This window comes from Patella vulgata, chromosome 6, assembly GCF_932274485.2.
Source record: "Patella vulgata chromosome 6, xgPatVulg1.2, whole genome shotgun sequence".
NCBI classification, from domain to species: Eukaryota; Metazoa; Mollusca; class Gastropoda; family Patellidae; genus Patella; species Patella vulgata.
In genome coordinates, this window is record NC_065884.2 from 18312824 (window position 1) to 18333425 (window position 20602).

The following is a 20602-nucleotide window of genomic DNA, read 5'->3' on the forward strand; positions in this document are numbered from 1 at the left end:
TTATCGATAACCATTCAGTTCCAGGGGTATGGGGCGCCCAGGGGTAAAAATTGGTGTGAAGCTTTGGGGTTACGGTTACGAGATGATGCGGATTGGTGTGGTTTAGTAGATACAGAAATTACATGTATCTAGCCTGAACATGCCAAGAACTCACCAACCTGTTTCAGATTGGAAGGCGAAAAAACACGCATGTGACCAGATCTTAGGGTATTTTCAGATAGTCTACACCAAAGTTATCATGTTGGCACTGTCTTGCTTTAATTGTTTTTACTAATTTAGTTATTATGTAAACAGCCAAAATAATCCTTATAAATCAGATTATTGAGTTCTTAGTTGTGCCGACTTGTTAGGGGGGGAGGGGGTAAATGTTGTGTTGTCGTTCATCGGTTAGTAAAGTTTGTGAATTGAACAGCAAATTGGATGTGACAAACAAGATATTTTTTGTTGAAGTAAACTTTATATAAAATTCGTCAAATTATATTTTAATTCTGGTACAGTATATTTGTATGCCATTTAGTTTTTCTTCCATAGTCGATTATGAATTAAAATTACAATATCTTCTAATACACCTTTGATTTCTTCTCTGTTGACACATTCTACAGTGCATGGCAGCTACGGTACCGAAAAATAATCCAGGGCGACCACCTGTGTCTGATGAATCTAGAGAATAAAAATATAGTATTATGCTAGTTAGTTTTGCTTCTATAGTCTATTATGAACAATAATTACACGATACAGGAAAAATTCACGTGGGCCCATTGGTCAACCGAAAACATAAATATACACCGACAGCTAAGTAATCCGCGTAGTCCATAAATCCTACTGCACGCCCTCCACCCCCCCCCCCCACCCCCCCAAAAAAAATACCATTAGATAACCCTGCGGACAAATTGACACACAGATTACACAGACATTGCAAGCAATTACCAATAAACCTACATATATATAAACCAAATCGAGTGAATATCATTGTCTGACAAGAATCAATGACTCAACCAAGGTCAATAACTCTATAAGTAATAATCAGATATTGTTGTAATTGTTATTCCTCGCAATAAAGTAGATAGGGTGATGACTTTCGCAGTTAAGACATTTACAGTTTTCTACAGAATGAGCAAGTGATAGTTACCTGGGACATGTAAATCGTCGTCTAGTCCAGGTAAACCTGGAAGTCCATAGCTTCCCCCTCCTAAGCTTCTTGGTCCTCTGATGTTAACAATATGTGGTGGACCTTCCGGACCATCATTTCTGAAAAGTAGACAATAAAACGCAAAGAATGTAACGTAGTGACAATATCCCGGGCTCCAATTCAGGCTCAATCTGGAGAATCTCGGTTTCAATCTGATCAAAACCAGATGTAACATACGCAATGTTTTATTTTTATATGTTGCAGTCCAATTGACCATTTTCTTTAAAGCTGGTGTTCAGTTTGCGTGAATTTATTGACCAATCAAATTGTTTGTGTATTAGCTGCAATATAATTGTCTTATTCAAGGCTACAACTGATAAACTATTCGAGGCATTGCGCATGCCAAATTAGGTTCAATTGCAACATTTCTAACACTTATAATCACAATTTGCATGGAAATAAGTAATTAGGCCTATGTTACAAATAGTGAAAAGTGGATCACTGAAATCTTAATCTTATCTTACCGAACAGTTTTTCTCTATTATGGAGGTGATGTGAAATCACGTGCGTGTTCTAATTCTGGTTCGGCGGCCAATTTAAAATTGACAGAAATTTCACGTAGCAGTTGGATTTTATCAAATCATATAATTATGCGGTAAAGTTTCACCTTTATTTCAATGGGAATTGGTTTATGATTTGTTAAGCTATGTGCAGTACAGTTTGGGGTCAGTGTAATTGAAAATTTCATGTAGCATTTGTATTTTTTCAAATCATATAATTATGCGGTAAAGTTTCACCTTTATTTCAATGGGAATTGGTTTATGATTTGTTAAGCTATGTGCAGTACAGTTTGGGGTCAGTGTAATTGAAAATTAAGGGATTTATAGGCCAGTAACCTTTTTGTAGTCAAATGACTACAAAACTTGCTCAAGGGCTTAGAACGATCCACTACTGTGACTGGACCATGTGTGTACATGCCTTCGTTGTGGGAATTTTAAAATTGAAGAGGAAATATAGCCGTGATTCTGTTTGTATTAAGAGTTAGTATAATTTGTAAATCGAACTCACACTAAAAGACTTAAATTGAAAGTTTACACTTGCCCCCCTCTTGTCAGACGCATCTGGTCGAATTGACACACTGTGACACGAATTCAAAGAAGCTCGAATTAATTACATCACTTCAATCGGAATAATTTTTTAGGGAGAAAATGAAAGTAAATATTATTATTTTGCAAATGAATAAGGTATTGAAATATACAAGAATTATTCAATGTTATTATATATGCTCTGTCACCTTTGCCATCATATTGTCGTATCATTCTATAGCTTACTTTCAAACTACACAGTAAATAGAAAATATTTTGGTTGGATATTTTGATTGTGTTACAAGTGCCATTAACAAGTGGATAATAAAATATTTACCCCAATTTAAAAGCAAAAGACTTTTCTTCAGCTACATCAATTTTGTCTAAATCTTCTTTGTCAGACTGAACAAATATCAGATCTGAGTTGACCTGCGACAGTACTGGAAGTAAAATGACCGAAAATACAATTATACAGAACAGAGACGAGTTATTTAATACACTTGGCGCCATTGCTATATATACCCCTTCCTTGGAAATATCTCATCGCTCGGTTGTGTTGTGCGTTTTAACTTTATGATCCTAGAACTATACGGAAGACCGTTTAAACATAAGAAATTTAAACTTTATAAAGTGTTGAAATATGAAATTCATTGTTTTTGAGGAAATTTGTAATATTCCACATCCAATTCATCAATGTTTTGTGAGAGTCGAAAATATAGACGTTATCTTCGTCTTTTATCTATTTAGTACTAAACTAGAACAGCGATTTCCATTTGTTCCATAACGCCCACCACCATTTGACCGCAACTCAATTTCTACATCTGTTGATGCGTGTCAAGGGCGGGTATTACATTTCACTAAAGAGGCTTTCAGAAGTTTCTATTTAAGTATTTTATATAACCCACAAACTTTGTCAGAAACCCCTTTTGTGAAACGGGAACCATGGCGTACGGGCCCGTAGCCACGGAGTGGCTGTGGGGTGGCTACCCCCCCCCCCCTAAAAAAAAATCGAAATAGCCACACCCGTAGGCTTGTAGCATGGCCCACCGAGGTCTGCCTGACATCATCACCTCCTGATCCTCTTGTCTTGATACGTGCGTCGTACATAAATACTGTGAGGCGTGTTGGTCTACTGAACACGTGTACTCGCTCATCACACTCACGTACCCGTCGAGTGGCCGGCTTAGCTCGCCACACAGCCCCTCCAAAAAATTCCATATAGCCCCACCAAATTTTACGAGCTGGCTATAACGGGTCCGATGGTGTATGTGGGGCTCCGGGTGAGGGTAAATTCTAGAGGGCGTTAAATTAAATAATAATTAAAATACAGCATTTAGCGGCAATATAGTACGTACCCCTTTTACATTTCAGGGCTTTTTAGCGAGGAATTGTTATTTTGTGATTGCAGTTTACAAACAGCTAGCCACCACGTAAATCAATCTTTATCTTATCCCAGGTTTAGTAGCTCTGACTTTGAATTTCTGTGTTATTTCTAAAAAGCGTTTCATACCAAACATATGACGCAAAACCAACCATTTATGCACACAACTTACAAATTCGTTACTTTACGTTGCACAATTCTATAGATGATGTAGAAATAAATAAATCTAATCCCCAGTTATCTTGGACAACAGCCAGCTCCGGATTAACATGATCTAGAGGCCATGGGGCCCTGAGCACGTGGCCGCTCCCCAACTAATACAAGTGGCCAGAACTTTGACAGTATTATTCCACACATATGAATATAACTACATCAAGGCTAATATGAAGTCGGTCATATCCGCGAACATTCTAAACATCAGAAATGAAATGAAATGAAATGGGGTTTAACGTCCTACTGTTCTGCTCCTAAACTGGGCTAATGAAGACGGGCATACGCCATACAGTGTGCTATAAGGGAAATTGTGCCCGGGCAGCGACGCTACGGCCTACAGTGCCTACTCTTATATCGAATTCCAACTGCCAAGGGATATTTTACGTGCACGCCAATATGTACACGGGACCTCGGTTTTTCGTCCCATCCGAATGACTAGACAGCTGTCAGGCCCTGCGTCCTGCATCACTATCAAGGGGAAACCACACCGGAAAATGCTGGGATCGAACACCCGACCTTCAGGCTAGCGAGCCAGCGTCTTACCCACTTAGCCACGTGATCCCCATAAAAAAGCAAAGCCAGCTACCATTTAATTTTTGTACGTTAGTTACGTACGATCCACGAAGGCCGTAACGTTTCGACATAGTAACCGGTCGGAGTCGATTTTTGATGAACGTCGAACACTGTAAGACCCATACGATAATACGAGATTCAGTCAAGAAATCAGACCATTTCTTCATCAAAGTTACGGCTGATGTATGATAAACTGCCCCCAACACTCGAAGAAAATGGATCATATAATCCTCATCCTAGCCTGACCCAAATTTAAATGCGCTTTGGTGGAGCCAAAACGCAAAATATCGTATACGGAAACTACCCATTAATATACACACCAAATTATCAAATAATTATAGTCAGGGGTCGAACGTCGAAGACGTTTCTCGATTAACCGGCAACAAAAAGAAAAGCAGCGGCTGCCAGGCAGGATACGCCCACATTTTGCAAGAGATGGATAGAGAACAAGCTGAAAACAAAAATGTTTTTTTTTGTACTGGGGCCATAATCCAGAAAGTTATGGTCAGAAATGCGCAAATATCAAGGGACTGGGATTTTTGAAATATTAAGATATGTTTTAAGTTTCATCAAAATTGGATATAAATTGTGACCTCTAGTGGGTCCATAACAATCTGATTCACAGAGAATTGCGAGTCTTCTAATACCTTTGTAAAAAAATTACTGCTTTTAACACGTGCCGTCACAGCATTGATGTCACCCTTATCAGTGATTGGACTAGCGAATATTCACTTCTGATCAGTGTGGGTCATACTTATTATCCAATTTGCATATAAAGAGCGGCCATTTTGTCGGGCAGTTTCATTTCGATTTTCTCGAAATTCCAATTCAACCTTCATTATGGTGGAATGGTGATATATCTAAACGGTTTTTAAAATCGGAAAAAAAAATTGTGACCTCTAGAGAATTCACAAGCTAAAAATGCGATTTTTCGAACAGTTAGGGACCATAATCCAGGAAGTTACGATCCAATTTTATTATTAATATGCGCGAATATCGAAAGTAGCCAAGCTCTTTGGGTTATTAACATGCATCAAAATCGGATTAAAATTGTGACCTCTACAGGTCCACAACCTTGATATACCATATTTTTTACACTATTCGCGAAGCGGCGGCCATTTTGTCCGGCAGTTTTTGTCCGAATTTCAGGAAGTTACGATCCGATATGCGCGAATATCGAAAGGAACCAAGATCTTCGGGTTGTAAACATGCCTTTCAAGTACTGATCAGCACTATCTGCTACACTAAAAGAATTAATTGTGATACCGGCCCGGTATCCAATTAATATTTGTACAATGTACCGCGGGGCTGGATAAAACTGAATAAAATTCTTATTCAATTCAAACTAAAATAGTCCTAAATCATTTACGGGATAAATTATTTTCTATGAACTTGAATTGGACAAATTTTGTCGGGGAATTTTGACCATGGCTTTCTCTATAATCTGAAGAATTTGGGCCGCTTATTACACTATATATAATATAAATAACATAGTATAAATTCATAACACTCTTGAATGAACTAAATGTACTACCGGTATTAGTAGAGTATTACCCTAATCTACGCATGTAAATTATCGGTGATCCATATCTCACGTGGTTTTTACACCATCACGTGATTCATAAGGAAAGACTGAATCAGTTGGATATTTTCGTTTGACAGAAGTAAGACTGCTGAACACTGAGTCGTGTTTACAGACAAAAATTATGATTGTTAAGATAGTATTGGTTGTTTGTTCACTGTTAGTTATTGTAGAAGGTGGAAAATGTCCCTGTGCTACACAAGATTTATGTGATCCTATAACTAACACTACAAGAAGAGAGGTGAGTCTTTATTAATAATAGACATCATAAAATGATCGTAGCCCATACACTCCGATAGCAATTGGGGCACCAGCTAGTTGTGGGCTTAATTTTATTTTTCATAGATTTTGAAATATTGGACCCAGCTAGGGCCCATGAGATGGGTTGGGGGAGACAGCTGATACACTTGTCGAGGGGCCCAAAGCATATAGAGGGCCCAAAGGTATACCCAGTAATGTTTTAAAAGAAATTTGTTGGTATAAAGTCATAAAAAATACAGTATACACGGTTACTTGATCGTAAAGTAGAAGAAAACAGTGATTTTCTGAATGTGGGTACTTAGTGGGATGGGTAAGATTAGAATCAGATTCTGTCAGTTCACTTTTTTTTTGAAAAATTGGTAAATTAAAAACTCTAAGCCACCTGCCAGGGCCCCCTTTATTTGGCCATCAGAATTTTTTATTTCCCAATCTTAAAGTTCCTTGATTAAAACAATATAATGCAGTTATGTCACTTTCAAAAAATGTTTGCGACCTCTGACCCTGCATAGACCTTCTGACCCTCATATCCCCTTAAGGACTCCACTTTCAGAAAACCTGCATAATGTCACGGCCACGGCACTGGTCCAGCTGTTTAATCTGATTGTTATTTTTTTATATTTCACATTATGTATGAGTTAAATTGAAATAAAAAAGATGTTTTATTTTCTTGCAGGTGTTTATCTTCTCTTTAAACAATGATAGAAATAGTTGGGAGAAATATGATTTTACAAAAGTTACTACTGTGGTTATGGTCGGATATGACAGTCCAGAATTAATGTGCCATGCTCACAAATTTGGAGTACGTGCTGTTACTATTGGTAAGTAGAACTTTTTATCGGAGTGTGTTACTTGTTGGTTTACGAAATAGGATTGATATTAACGTTAAATTTATGTTAACATTTGTCTAGCCTGGAATTAAAACTGATATTAACACTAAATTATATTAATATTTGTGTCTAGCCGACGAAAGGGATTGATCCCAAGCCTGGAATTAAGACAGATATTAACACCAAATTTATGTTAATATTTGTGTCTAGCAGACGAAAGGGATTAATCCCAAGCCTGGAATTAAGGCACCTGACACTGACAATGTCTGGCACAAATTTAGGCTTTGTCTGGCACAAACCTAGGATGCTTGTCATTTTGTCTGGCACTGATTTGGTTTAAGACTTTATAATACTTTCACAGAACCATTTCACTTCTTCTATGTAGAAATGTAATTAGGCATAAAACTATTTTAGAACTGATTGTTTTCTATTTCCCAAACCCTCGGTTCAGACAGCCAAATGAATTTTTGTATATGAAGAAAAGTCGACCTCAAAATGCCCAAGTTTTAAAGGGTTAACTTGGAGAGTTATCTGTACATTCCTTCTAGACTCTTAATCCATGAACAAGATTTAGCTAAACCTTTGGTATGAAGCACATGTTTAGATTGTTGAGACTAGAGCAAACTGTTAAATCTTTTGTTTATCTGTCCCCATGGTGACTGCAATGTTTCACCTGGTAAATAAAAAATAAAGGTTACCTTGACTTGAAATGGATATTCATTTTATGCTTTTCCGAGTTTAGTATGTTTGGGATTTCTAAAATCACCTGTGTTGTTATTGAAGAGAAATGAAAATGAAATAAAATGGGGTTTAACGTCCTACTGTTTTGCTCCGAACTGGGCTAATGAAGACGAGCAAAAGCCATACAGTGTGCTATGAGGGGAATTTCGCACGGACAGCGGCACTACGGCCTACTCATATATTGAATTGGAACTGTCAAGGGATCCTTTACATGCACGCCAATGTGTACACGGGACCTCAATTTTTCGTCGCAAATGACTAGACAGCTGTCCTTGTCAGGCCCTCCATCCTGCATCACTGACAACGGGAAACCACGGCGGAAAATCTGAATGAATTTTCTCGGCCAATGCAGGGATCGAACACCCGACCTTCCAACCTAGTGAGCCAGCATCTTACCCACTTAGCCACCGTGATCCCCGTTATTGAAGAGAAAACGAGACATAAAGTATTTCAGCCCACTACACCATTTTTTTCAGAGCACGGTTTTCTTATTTTCGAAGCACGTTATTTTAGGCCCTGGAGCGAGACACTGGCTCACTAACCAGGACGTCGCGGGTTCGCTCCCGTTGTTGGGTGAGAATGTTCCTTGAGATTTTCAGGTGCAGGAAAATCCCTTGACAGTTGTAATTTGAAATAAGAGTAGATTGTAGTGCTGCTGTCCGGGAAAAATTTACCTCATATTGCAGACGATATGGTGTAAGTCGGTCTTCATTAGCCGAGCCGGTGCAGAAAAGTAGGATGTTAAACCCCATTTCGTTTTATATTTCAATTGATAATAGAAATTGTTATTTAGCTATCAATAGAAATGAATATATACTTTTACTTCCTAGCTTAATAAATACTTATGAATGGGTTTTTTTTCTGCATTGTATTCCTTATAAAGTTGATGTTCCTTTTTGATGAGGAAAAGATGGGACACCTAGAAATCTACATCTAGAAATCTACATGTAAACTTTTTTTCTTTTATTGAAAGGATTATGAATGAACTTTTCATCTTTCAGCCAATTATCCTGTTGAAAAACTCACAAATGCTGCAGCTCGTACAGTATGGGTAAATAAAATGTTGGCAATTGTCAAAGAAAATTTCTTAGATGGAGTAAATATTGACTTTGAAGATCCGATATCTAAGAATGAAGTGAATTTAGAGAGAGGATATACATCTCTGGTAGCGGAAGCTAATCAAAGATTTAAACAAGAATTACCCTACTCTCAGGTGATTTATATTTTCAAATTCTTCCTCTTTTATATAGTGGTGGAAATTTTAGTCTTTTTAAAGCAAAAAATCTGTAACAGTATTATTAAAAAAGATGAATCCTATGAAATTCTAAATTATCAATGTCCCAAGAAGAGGAATATCAATGGTATCTGCACTCAAATAGTAAAAAAAATACAAATTACACAGTTGAAATATTTGACAATAGCTCATTTATGTTCACATCTGTTTTATACTCACACCTGTTTTATGCCCATCCCTGTTTTATGCTTACCCCTGTTTATGCTCCCCCTGTTTTATGCTCACACTTGTTTTATGCTAAGAAAAAAAAAAATACAACACAATTAATATGGAATACAATCACTGGTTTAATTATACACATATAGCACGTCGTTTCGACAAGTATTCTCTTATCGTACGATAACGATAAGAGAATACTTGTCGAAATATCGTGCTATATGTGTAAAAACCAGTGATTGTATTCCATATAAATTGTGTTGTGTTTTTTAATGTGCTCAATCACTAAATGCCACTCAAATGCTCACATTTGTTTTTTGCTCACACCCGTTTTATACTCAAATCTGTTTTATGCCACCCCTGTTCTATGCTCACCCCTGTTTTATGCTTGTCGCTGTTTTATGCCCATCCCTGTTTTATGCCCATCCCTGTTTTATGCTCATCCCTGTTTTATGTCGACCCCATTTATTATGCTCACACTTGTTTCATGCTTTATTAATGGGTCAGATATGTGAAAGAATTTTGAGATATGTGTTAATGTTAAAAGTATGAATTTGGATTGTTACACTATTGTGACTATATAATTGATTATTTCTTGGTTAAAATGAAATTCATGGCATATTAGATTTAAATTAATGTCACTGAAATTATAGAAAGTAGATTTCAACAAAATTACAAATATTTGTATATTTATTTTGTATGTAGAACTGATAACAAGCTGTCTATCTCTCAGTTTTTTTATGGAGTATGGAGAATATTCTCACTCATAGTAACTTAGTTTTAATTCTGAGCCAGCTTGATTGGAATATTATTGTATATTGTATCACTAACTTGAAATGGAATGAAAATACCGACATTTACAGAATTGGAACTATTTTTTTCTGTTTTTAAGATAACTGTTGATGTAGCATGGAGACAGCCTTGCATTGATGATAGATGCTATGATTATTCTGGACTATCAGCAGTTTCTGATTTTGTTTTTGTAATGGCATATGATGAACGGTCCCAGATTCTTGGAGAATGCATTGCTGGTGCCAATTCACCACTTGTAAATGCTCAGTTAGGTATGCAGCAAACTGCATGATTAGGTGGAGAATTCTGCCGTATACTGGAATTTTTATTAGATTGTGAATATTACCTAAAATAATATTTAGCTACTTTGTAGATCCCTAGTTGAGAGAGAGAAATAGTTTTTTTTAATGTCCACTTGACACAAATTAGGTAATTTCGGCACTAACATATGGAACAATTATATTTCAATAATTAGTAGTGGGAGAAATTGTGGACACTGAGAAAACAGACGAGGTTGGGCAGCCAACCATACTCCTTGTCACGTACAAGCTTGGGATCAAAACCATGCCACTTGACTCAATAACAGAATTTATAATCAAAAGCACACTAGACCACTTGAGTCAAGTGATCGACTTGACCATCCAACCCCCCACAGATCGCTAGTTGAACATAAACCCAAGGCCCCATGGTAATCTATGTATGTTATGATGTATGTTTTGTTAAATTGTTGCAAGCATCAATACAATATTCCAACAACTGGACCTGTCACAGCAAGAATGTAATATACCTTCTCACCTGTAATCTATGTCACAAGCAATATGTAGGCGAAACTAAAAGACTGTTCCGCATTAGGCTGAAGGAACACTACGCTGATATTACCCATAGGAGAGACACCCCAGTCGCCTCCCACTTCCATTTACCGAGACACTCCAGTCGAAACCTTGACTATCAAATAATTAAACAACTTGGCACAGACCCTGAGCTATATACTTCTACTACCAATAGACGCACAATCGAATTACATTGGATTATAAGATTAAAACCCTTTCGACCACACGGTATCAACGACAAAATCTGAACTTGCCCCCCCCCCTTTTCTTTGTTTTACATCAATACAATAAATATATGTTTAATTTTATCAACAATTTACATTTTATTCCTGTGAGTGATTGTGTAGCTAGGTGCCCCATACCCTTGCTTTGCCCGTGGGCCTATAATGCAAATAAGACAAGCCTGCATAAATCTTTGATAGATTTGTTGTCTAAATCTTGTGCTTACCTTAATATTATAATTCAGTTCCAGTGTGATAGTAGGAATGTACATATAGGTGACAAAGAATATGGTTCTCTATGAAACAGTTATAGCTCCTTTTTCAAAAATTTTAACAACTCTTTGAAACAGGAATTTATCATTTGTTTTCTGAAAGGAAATAGCTTAGTTATTTTCTGTATTTTTAATAGATACAAATAGATTTGAACACTTTTTCTATTGTAAGATATTTTTGTATTACCAGGTATTGAAAGTTATTTGAGTTTAAATATACCAGCATATAAGATGGTATTAGGAGTTCCATGGTATGGTTATCGTTATAAATGTTTAAAACTTGTAGAGGTAAGGACAGATTGGCGACCCGGTCTGCCAATTTAGAATTGATAGCAGAAATTGATTATTTAATCATTTTTGACATCCATCTAGTCATTTTGATGGTCACATCTCTTGGTATAGCTGAAGTGGGTATTGTAGTCGTGGAGGTGGGGTGGGGACGAGAACTGTCAGTCCATGATGCTCTTGGTCTACTGCTTTCAAAAATAAAGGTGATACAATTTACTTTTTTCACGAAAACAATGTTTTTTATTTAACAGTTTAAGGATGTTTGATTTGTATTGTGTAATGCGTGGTGGTTGTGGTCGGTGGTCAAATACTTTTAATGACCTAACTATCATCTTTTTTACATTTAAATATATTAAAATCTCCCAATTACAATTTTTAAGTTTTGTTACCATTTAGTCCATGCTAACACCTGTTAGACAGTGTCTAGTTGTTAATTAACTATTTTTGGTCTCTGAATAATTTTGACAGGATGTAAAATTTCATTTCGTTTAAATACATACAATACACATGTAACTCAGACACTGATAGCTACATGTATTTGAACTTCACAATATTGAAGAAGTGGTATCAGATGTTCTTGAATAGACTAAGCTTAAAGTTAGTAATATTTTGTATATTTATCCATCCATGCGTTATTTCAGAATAAATGCTCAATAGAAAAAAAAGCAGCTTCAAGGTGTAATATTTTGTTTATTTCTTCATACATTAATTATTTCAGAATAAATGTTCAATAGAGAAGAAGCCGTTTCGAGGTGTACCATGTAGTGATGCTGCCGGATCACAGATAGATTATCGTGCTATTGCCATACTTGTTAAAAAGAATCATATCAAGATTAATTTTGACAATTCTACAATGACACCATTCTTTAATTATCAGGTATAAAATATGTCATGTTATATTTATTCCTTTAGTGACTGTCACAAAATTTCAACAAATTTCAACATTTGCGTCCAAACAAATAATCCACGGATAGATCTTGAACCACCCACGCTGACATGCACATCTGCTCCAATGGAGTAAAATAATGTTATGTCAAATTTATTATTTTATATGGCTTGACAAAAAGTTAATATTGTGTTAGAAATACTCCTTTAAAGCCAGGAGCAATGGTGGTGCAGTGAATTAGGCGCTGGCTTGCTAACCAGTGTTGGCCATGAATGTACCTCAGGAAATTCCAGCTTGGTTCAGGGAACATGACAATTTCCCTCAGAGCCAGAGTTTATGCAGAAAAGTGGGACTTTAAACCCTGTTTGATTTCATTTTCTTTAAATAGGCTACTGACATTTATAAATATTGAGTTTAAGACCAAACACAATCAAAATTACTTATATTAAACAAGCAACTTTGTTGATCAAATCGATCAGTTCTAATTTAATAGACATGGCAAGGTTTGGGGGCAAAGGTTCGGAAAAGTGGACATTGAAATATTTATGAAACATTTTCTTTTTATTTCACTGGAACAATAATAGTTTATCCTATCATCTTGTAAGATGTGGGGAAAATATATTCTACAAAATATTATACTGTGGTGTTTTTCACCACAAGAGTTCCACAAGATATTGAACTTAGAAAAAAAATCATTTTTTTTTTCCAAAAAATTCTTCTCAGACCTCCCTATTTGCCTGTGTGGTACACCACATTCCACAAAATTTTCGACTTAGAATAATTTTGATACAGTGTTTTTGGTCTGTGGTGTTTTTCACCTCAAGAGTTCCACAAGATATTGTACTTAGACACAAAACACTGTATCAAAATTATTCTAAGTAGAAAATTTTGTCGAATGTGGTACCACACAGACACATAGGGAGGTCTGAGAAGAAAAAAATATTTTTTTTATCTAAGTCGAAAATCTTATGGAATGTGGTACCACATCGCCAGATTGGTTTAACGTGTGGGCTTTAGATGATAAGGTCTGTCTGTCATTGAGTCAAGTGACATGGTTTTGATTCCCATCTTGTACATAACAAGTCACCTGTATTTTCTTCTGGTCCTATGGTTTCCAGTTTCCCCCCCCCCCCCCCCCCACTGCTAAAGACTATTACTGTAGTAGTACTACGCGCAAGCGAATTATTGAAATAAACTTGGACCATATTATTATGTTAGTCCCAAAATAACCTAATTTGTGTCGAGTGGATGTTAAACCCCATTTCTCTCTCTCACCTTTTACATTAAAATAGCAAATGGTCTGACTTGTATTTTAAGTATAAATTATTAAAAAAATGACATTGAGGAAGTAAACCAGGATGTACATGTTTTGTAAGTGAGTTATGTCCATTAAAATTTGAATTTAGGGAAAACCCACACTCACTAAATGTTAGTGAAAGTTTAATGAAATAAAGTGGTTTAAAAGGCATTAGTTATTTTCCTGTCAGTAAATAAATGTTGATAATACTTTAAGTAGGTCTATGATTATTTGACATTAATCAAACTTTAAACACTAAATCTCCTGGCTTAGATTCAATCAGATTTAAACTAGGCCGATTAGGCTTCTTCACTGCCAATAAAGAGAGAGAGAGAAATGGGGTTTAACATCCACTCAACACAAACTATGTCATTTCGGGACTAACATATGGTTTAATTTTATTCCAATAATTCGCTGGCGCGTAGGGGTCTTTAGCAGTGGGAGGAAACCGGAGGACCCGGAGAAAACCCACGAGGTTGGATAGGCGACCCTACTCCTTGTCACGTACAACCGGGGATTCGAAACCACGCCAGTCGACTCAATGACAGACTTTATGATACAGCGCGCGCACGCTAACCAATAAAAGATGGCACCATCTTCTTACATAATAGTGAACAGCATAAATTGATGAGATTTCAATTCATCATAACTTTGTAAATACTGAATGGAATTGAATCATTTTTGGGCTGATATTCCTATTAGAGATTAAACTTTCACAACGTGTTAGTTTACAAGGGGTTCTTATAGCGCTAAATGACGCATCAAGCCTTTAAGGAATATTTGATCAAAGTACAGATACAGATACACAGCATCCTCCCCACCTTATTTATCTGTCAAATTATTTATATATGTCAACTGTATTATTATACAGATTGGCAATAATGTATTGTTATAATAATGTATTGTTTTATTATAGTAATATATTGTTATAATAATGTAGTGTATTATTATAGTAATGTATTGTTATAATAATGTATTGTTATAATAATGTATTGTTAAATCATGTATTATTATAATAATGTATTGTATTGTTATAATAATGTATTGTTTTATTATAATAATGTATTGTTATAGTAATGTATTGTATTATTATAATAATGTTTTGTATTATTATAGTAATGTATTGTTATAATAATGTATTGTTTTATTATAATAATGTATTGTTATAGTAATGTATTGTATTATTATAATAATGTATTGTATTATTATAATAATGTATTGTATTATTATAATAATGTATTGTATTATTATAATAATGTATTGTGTTATTATAATAATGTATTGTTATAATAATGTAATAATTTATTGTATTATTATAATAATATATTGTTATATTAGTTCATCCAGATTTTCCGGCGTGGTTCTCCCTTGTCAGTGATGCAGGATGGAGGGGCTGACAAGGAAAGCTGTCTAGTCGTTCGGATGGGACGAAAAACCGAGGTCCCGTGTACACATTGGCGTGCACGTAAAAGATCCATTGACAGTTGGAATTCGATATAAGAGTAGGCCGTAGTGCCGCTGCCCGGGCAAAATTTCCCTCATAGCACACTGTATGGCGTATGCCCATCTTCATTAGCCCAGGTTAGGAGCAGAACAGTAGGACGTTAAACCCCATTTCATTTCATTTATTGTTATATTAATGTATTGTTTTATTATAATAATGTATTGTTATAGTAATGTATTGTATTATTATAATAATGTATTGTATTATTATAATAATGTATTGTGTTATTATAATAATGTATTGTTATAATACTGATTGTTATAATAATGATTGGCATAATTTTAATTGTCTTCTTTTAGGATGCCAGTAATACAACATATCAAATTTGGTTTGACGGACCTAGGAGTTTAAAACTGAAGTATAGCCTGGCCGATAAGTATGGATTAAGAGGAGTTGGTATGTGGAATGCTGATTCATTAGATTACAGTGATACCATCAGTGCTCAATTACAGAGAAAAGAAATGTGGGGAGCACTACCTAACTACAGGAATGATTTCAATTAGATCTCACATAGGCCATACAAAAAAATATTCTGGTTCTCAGAAGTTTTTATTTTTGTGTCTTTATTTTATCAAAGTGTCACTGATTCACTACTTGGTTAAATGACTTCTTAATTCTCATACACATCAAATGTCAAGGCACTACATTATATCATCATGTTGTTTATAGGAGTGTATGATTATCCAGTATCATTTATGATTGCCATCAGGGTTGCGTACTTGATAAATGAGCCTATGGGTCCATTCAGATTTTTTTTATAGATTTACTTTCTGTAACCTGGGTGAAATATTTATGTGTGGTAATTAATAAGGCTGATTTTTTTTTCAAAATAAAAACAATTCATGCAGTCCTTTTTAAGTGATGAAGGATTATCTAAGAACCAGAATATATTTTTTATATGGCCATATTTATCTCTGTGTCACATATATCTGCTTGTTAAGTTTAAAAGCTTTTATTGGTGCAAATCATATTTCTTTTTTTTAATATACTACTATATTTTTAATCTAGTTGTATTCTTATGTAACATTATGTTTGTCTGGTCATCTAGCTGATCTGTTGGTTACAGCAAAGCCATACAGAGAGATTCTGGCCAATTTGTAATGTGCATCAAAATGGTTTTGTGTCTGATCTTATGTGCTGGCCAAGTACAGATTCTTACACAGTTCCAACCTCTGACCCACTGTATCTTATGTACAACCATCATTCAGTTTGTTGTCAACGGGGGTTTGGATGGCCAAATAGTTAGCATGTGCGCGCTGTATCATAAGATCTGTCATTGAGTCAATTGGCGCGGTTTCGATTCCCTGGTTGTACCTGACAAGGAGTAAGGTCGCCTGTTCAACCTTGTAGGTTTTCTCCAGGTCCTCCGGTTTCCTCCCACTGCTAAAACCCCTACGCACTAGCAAATTATTGAAATAAAATTGACCCATATGTTAGCCCCATAATGACCTAGTTTGTGTCAAGTGGACGTTAAACCCCATTTCTTAATCTCTCTTTTGTTTTCAATGACACCCATTATTTAATATTTGTTTAGGTCTAATGTTGATTTATTAAATCAACAGATTGGGTAAAAAAATGGCTGGAAATGGCCAGAGGTTTTTTATAGTTTTTGTTCCTCACTTGGATTCTTTAGTGATCTTTCATAAGGATGATGCCTATCAAAAATAATTGTGGTTATTCCCCTTGCCATTGAAGCATTTGAATCACCATATGGGTCAGTGTTAATTATTACTGTCAACATGCTGGATTGATTGGCAAGTGATCAGACAAATTTGATTAAAGTTTGGTTCATAAAAATCTTGTAATCACTCTGCAGGTCAGAGTTTTTGAGATCTTTCTTTGGAGCTGGCTGGCACAGAGGATTGCTGAGTTAGTGAAACCATGAATCTTATAATTCATATATAAGGTCCATGGTGAAATGGAGGAGTTTAAACGAATTTTCCACACTATTTTAGTCAGTATTTACTTCTTTAATTCAATCAAGAACCTTTTCATGTTTTGGGGTGTATGATTTGTTGCCTGGCAACATAAAGCTTCTTTTTTTATCCTGTGCCTGTGTTCAGCTATATACTGGTATTATTTATTATATTTTATAACATTTACGTTACTTTTTTTAGAAAATGAAGCAAGCAAATTCAGTTCATTTCCATTTTATGGACGTATCTGGTGATGGGTTTTCTAAAGTTATTTTTATATTATAATTGACATAACTATGAAATAATTGACATTCAGTCTTCGGTCGCTTTGATTTTTTACTACCTGTAATTTATTACAGAACACAATCTTTATGGAAAAAAATAAAAAATAACAGGTTGTATTATTATAATAAAATGATTCCCATAACAAATTGTGTTCTGTAATATAATATTTATCACAGTCAACCTTATTTATCAAAATATGGAGTGGCAGTTCATCCATAAAGTTTTATTTCCAATTTGATTAGTTAGTCTGTAGAGACATATTGGTATCTGTTTAGAGAACAAAACCTTTTTTAAGTTTTATGAAAATCTGTTTCATATCATGGTTTGTCCACAAGTAGGCTTTATATTGAACCATGCTATGTTTCTCATACTCAGACAAATCCATACCATTGTAGACATTCCATACATATCTTTTAAGTACAATGTATTGTTTTTGTGTAATACAATGTAACTTTCAAGTTATAGTTTGTTAATGATGTGTCTGTGATGTCTGTTAATAATGTAATATTTTATCAAATCAGTCTATTAATTATTTAACTGTTCATTGTGTTTTATTAAATTAGTTTAGTTATTCCTCAGTTCATCAGTTGTGCATATGTCATTTAATAGTGATCAATAATCCATTCATTTTTCATCAGTTCATTAATTATGCATATGTCTATTAATAATATAGTGAGTTTATTAATATGTAGCCTAACCATGTCCATTAATTATGTATCTGAGACCTGAGTCTATTAATTAATTACCAGTATTTATTTTTTGGAATTCACATTGTTAATTACAGGCCTTATTAAAAATGAAATCGGGTTTAACATCCTAATTTTCATTACCAACTGGGCTAATGAAGACATAATTTTTGTCCCATCCGCATGACTCGACACTGTCCTTGCCAGGCCCTCTGTCTTGCAAAGACTGACAAGGGGAAACCACGCCAGTAGATCCTCCAACACTGAGCAAATCCGAAACCTCTAGGTTAGCAAACCAGCATCTTACTCATGAGCCTGGTTTCCCCTTGTCAGTGATGCAGGACAGAGGACCTGAGACAAGGACAGCTGTCTAGTCATTCGGATGGGACGAAAAAATCAAGGTACCGTGTACATATTGGCGTGCACGTAACAGATCCCTTGGCAGTTGGAATTCGATATAAGAGTAGGCCATAGCGCCGCTGCCCTGGCAAAATTTCCCTCAAAGCATCCTGTATGGCGTATACCCGTCTTCATTAGCCCAGTTTAGGAGCAGAACAGTAGGACGTTAAACCCCATTTCATTTTATTTCAATTACTCATGAGCCACCCTGGCTCCCGATCTTATTAGATTAGTTAACTAATTATATATCCAAGTACGTAAGTCGGAGCAGAACAGTAAGACATTAAACCCCATTTCATTTCACATTAGTTAAGTATTATTGTATAGGTAATTAATTATAGTGATGCAATTAATATTTTATGGAAAATCTACTTTTGTTTTGTTTGTATCTAAACAATTTTATTTTGTTTATCTTGATCAAATTGAAATTGTACAATTGTGTTCATTCCTGATAAAGATAGTGTTTTCAAAAAGAGGACTCTTATTCACCCAAGTAACAGTTTAAATTGTTTACATTTGTTCACCAGGGGCCTGTTTCACAAAAATTTTAACTAAGATAAAATCCAAATTTTAGTAATTTGATTGGATAATATTAGATTGATTTTAGTGCTTAACCAATCAAAATTGAAGTATCTACTCAAATTTGGATTTTATCTTCAGTTAAGATTTCGAGAAACAGGGCCCAGTTCTTAGCCATATCAAACATATATTTCATACTAGTAATATCATTTTATATGTAATCTTTCAGAAAATATGTTTTTTTGAATTCATTGTTGAATTAAATCAAATTAAATTTTTATGTGTAGTCTTTCAAAAATATATTTTTTATAAATTCATTGTTGGAATTAAATTAGTTATGCCAAATTGATGTTTTTGTTTCAATATTGAGATACGTGTCAAAAAATTGTTTGTCTGTATATAACAGTGTGTTCATCTTTATCTTGTGAACGTTATGAAGAGAGTGCACACTTAGCAACAAATAATAGCAACACGCCAACACATCCTTTAATCTGCACACGTCATGTTCATAAAGTTGGTTTGACGGTTCCAACCACCATTGACATTCATAAAGCAATTTTGATTTGCTATTAACCATTCATATAATAATAATGCTGTTCACATGTGATGATTTCTTATATATTACATGAAAATCATATGCAACGAGCAAGGCTCTATTCTAAATTATCCCAGCATTTTCAGAATTTTTCAAGCCTGGCTATCTTTTAATAATGGCTGACAAGGAAAGTGTGCCTAGTGTACGTGAAAGAATCCTTGACAGTTGGAATTCAGTAAAGAGTAGACAGAAGTGCTTCAGTTCGAGTAAAATTCTCTTCACGCAATTACTACATTTCTGACTGAAAATGGGAAATTGGAGGATTCTTAATACAGATTACAGAAAATCACCCCAATCACCCCTAATGTAATTAAGAACAATAGAAAATATATTACAACGTATTTGAAAATGGATTGCTAAAAATATTTTCAAATTGAAACAAAATTTACATTGGAATCCCCATTTATTGCTTTTCACAGTCCAGACCAAGTTGTGGACCTTCAAATTATAAACCCCTGAATTATTCACACATATTGTTTGAACTCGCGTTGCTGGCTTCTGTTTATACTATTCGAGCACCCTGTCAGTGTTGTTGGGGTTACCAGGGTGTGTAGGCCTAGTGCTGATCAACTGATTGTTGAGATCTATGTTCTGGTATCCATATCAGAGGTGACTAGGATGTCTTGTCTTGTGCGGGATTGTGATGTTGTTTCGGTTCAGAACAATAAAGGGAAACTATATACACATAAGTGATTGTGTAATGTCTATGAGAGGGTCATAAGACCAAGTATAAATCCCAAATTTAGAACAACCAGAGGTAGGAGGTTGTAGAACAAAGTAAAATAAAGTTGGGTTACTCTATTTTATTTTGTTGTTGATTAATTCCTGATGGGGGCAGTATGTTGAATTACACTGTATTCCACATTTAAA

General features: G+C 35.1%; 1 protein-coding gene and 1 long non-coding RNA gene across 2 annotated transcripts; one reads left to right on the plus strand and one right to left on the minus strand.

Annotated features, from left to right (window-relative positions):
• Positions 1-466: 466 nt before the first annotated feature.
• Positions 467-2784, minus strand: LOC126823539 (uncharacterized). Its single transcript, XR_007681209.2, has 3 exons — positions 2552-2784; positions 1130-1248; positions 467-660 (listed from the first exon to the last, which is right to left on the minus strand). It is a non-coding gene; the product is annotated as an uncharacterized LOC126823539 (long non-coding RNA).
• Positions 2785-5995: 3211 nt separating this feature from the next.
• LOC126823817 (di-N-acetylchitobiase) lies at positions 5996-19482 on the plus strand. The gene is made up of 7 exons (XM_050552836.2): positions 5996-6204; positions 6898-7042; positions 8794-9005; positions 10135-10306; positions 11548-11645; positions 12364-12522; positions 15632-19482. Exons 1-7 carry the CDS (start codon positions 6088-6090, stop codon positions 15833-15835), a joined length of 1107 nt encoding a protein of 368 aa, XP_050408793.1. The 5' UTR covers positions 5996-6087; the 3' UTR covers positions 15836-19482.
• Positions 19483-20602: the final 1120 nt, after the last annotated feature.

Bases quoted from the DNA above. Each gene is read 5' to 3' on its own strand.
- LOC126823817 (XM_050552836.2), top strand. From the start codon at position 6,088: ATGATTGTTAAGATAGTATTGGTTGTTTGTTCACTGTTAGTTATTGTA. The intron at 10,307-11,547 runs GTATGCAGCAAA...TTGTATTACCAG, and splicing joins ACTTGTAAATGCTCAGTTAG to GTATTGAAAGTTATTTGAGT. The intron at 12,523-15,631 runs GTATAAAATATG...GTCTTCTTTTAG, and splicing joins CACCATTCTTTAATTATCAG to GATGCCAGTAATACAACATA.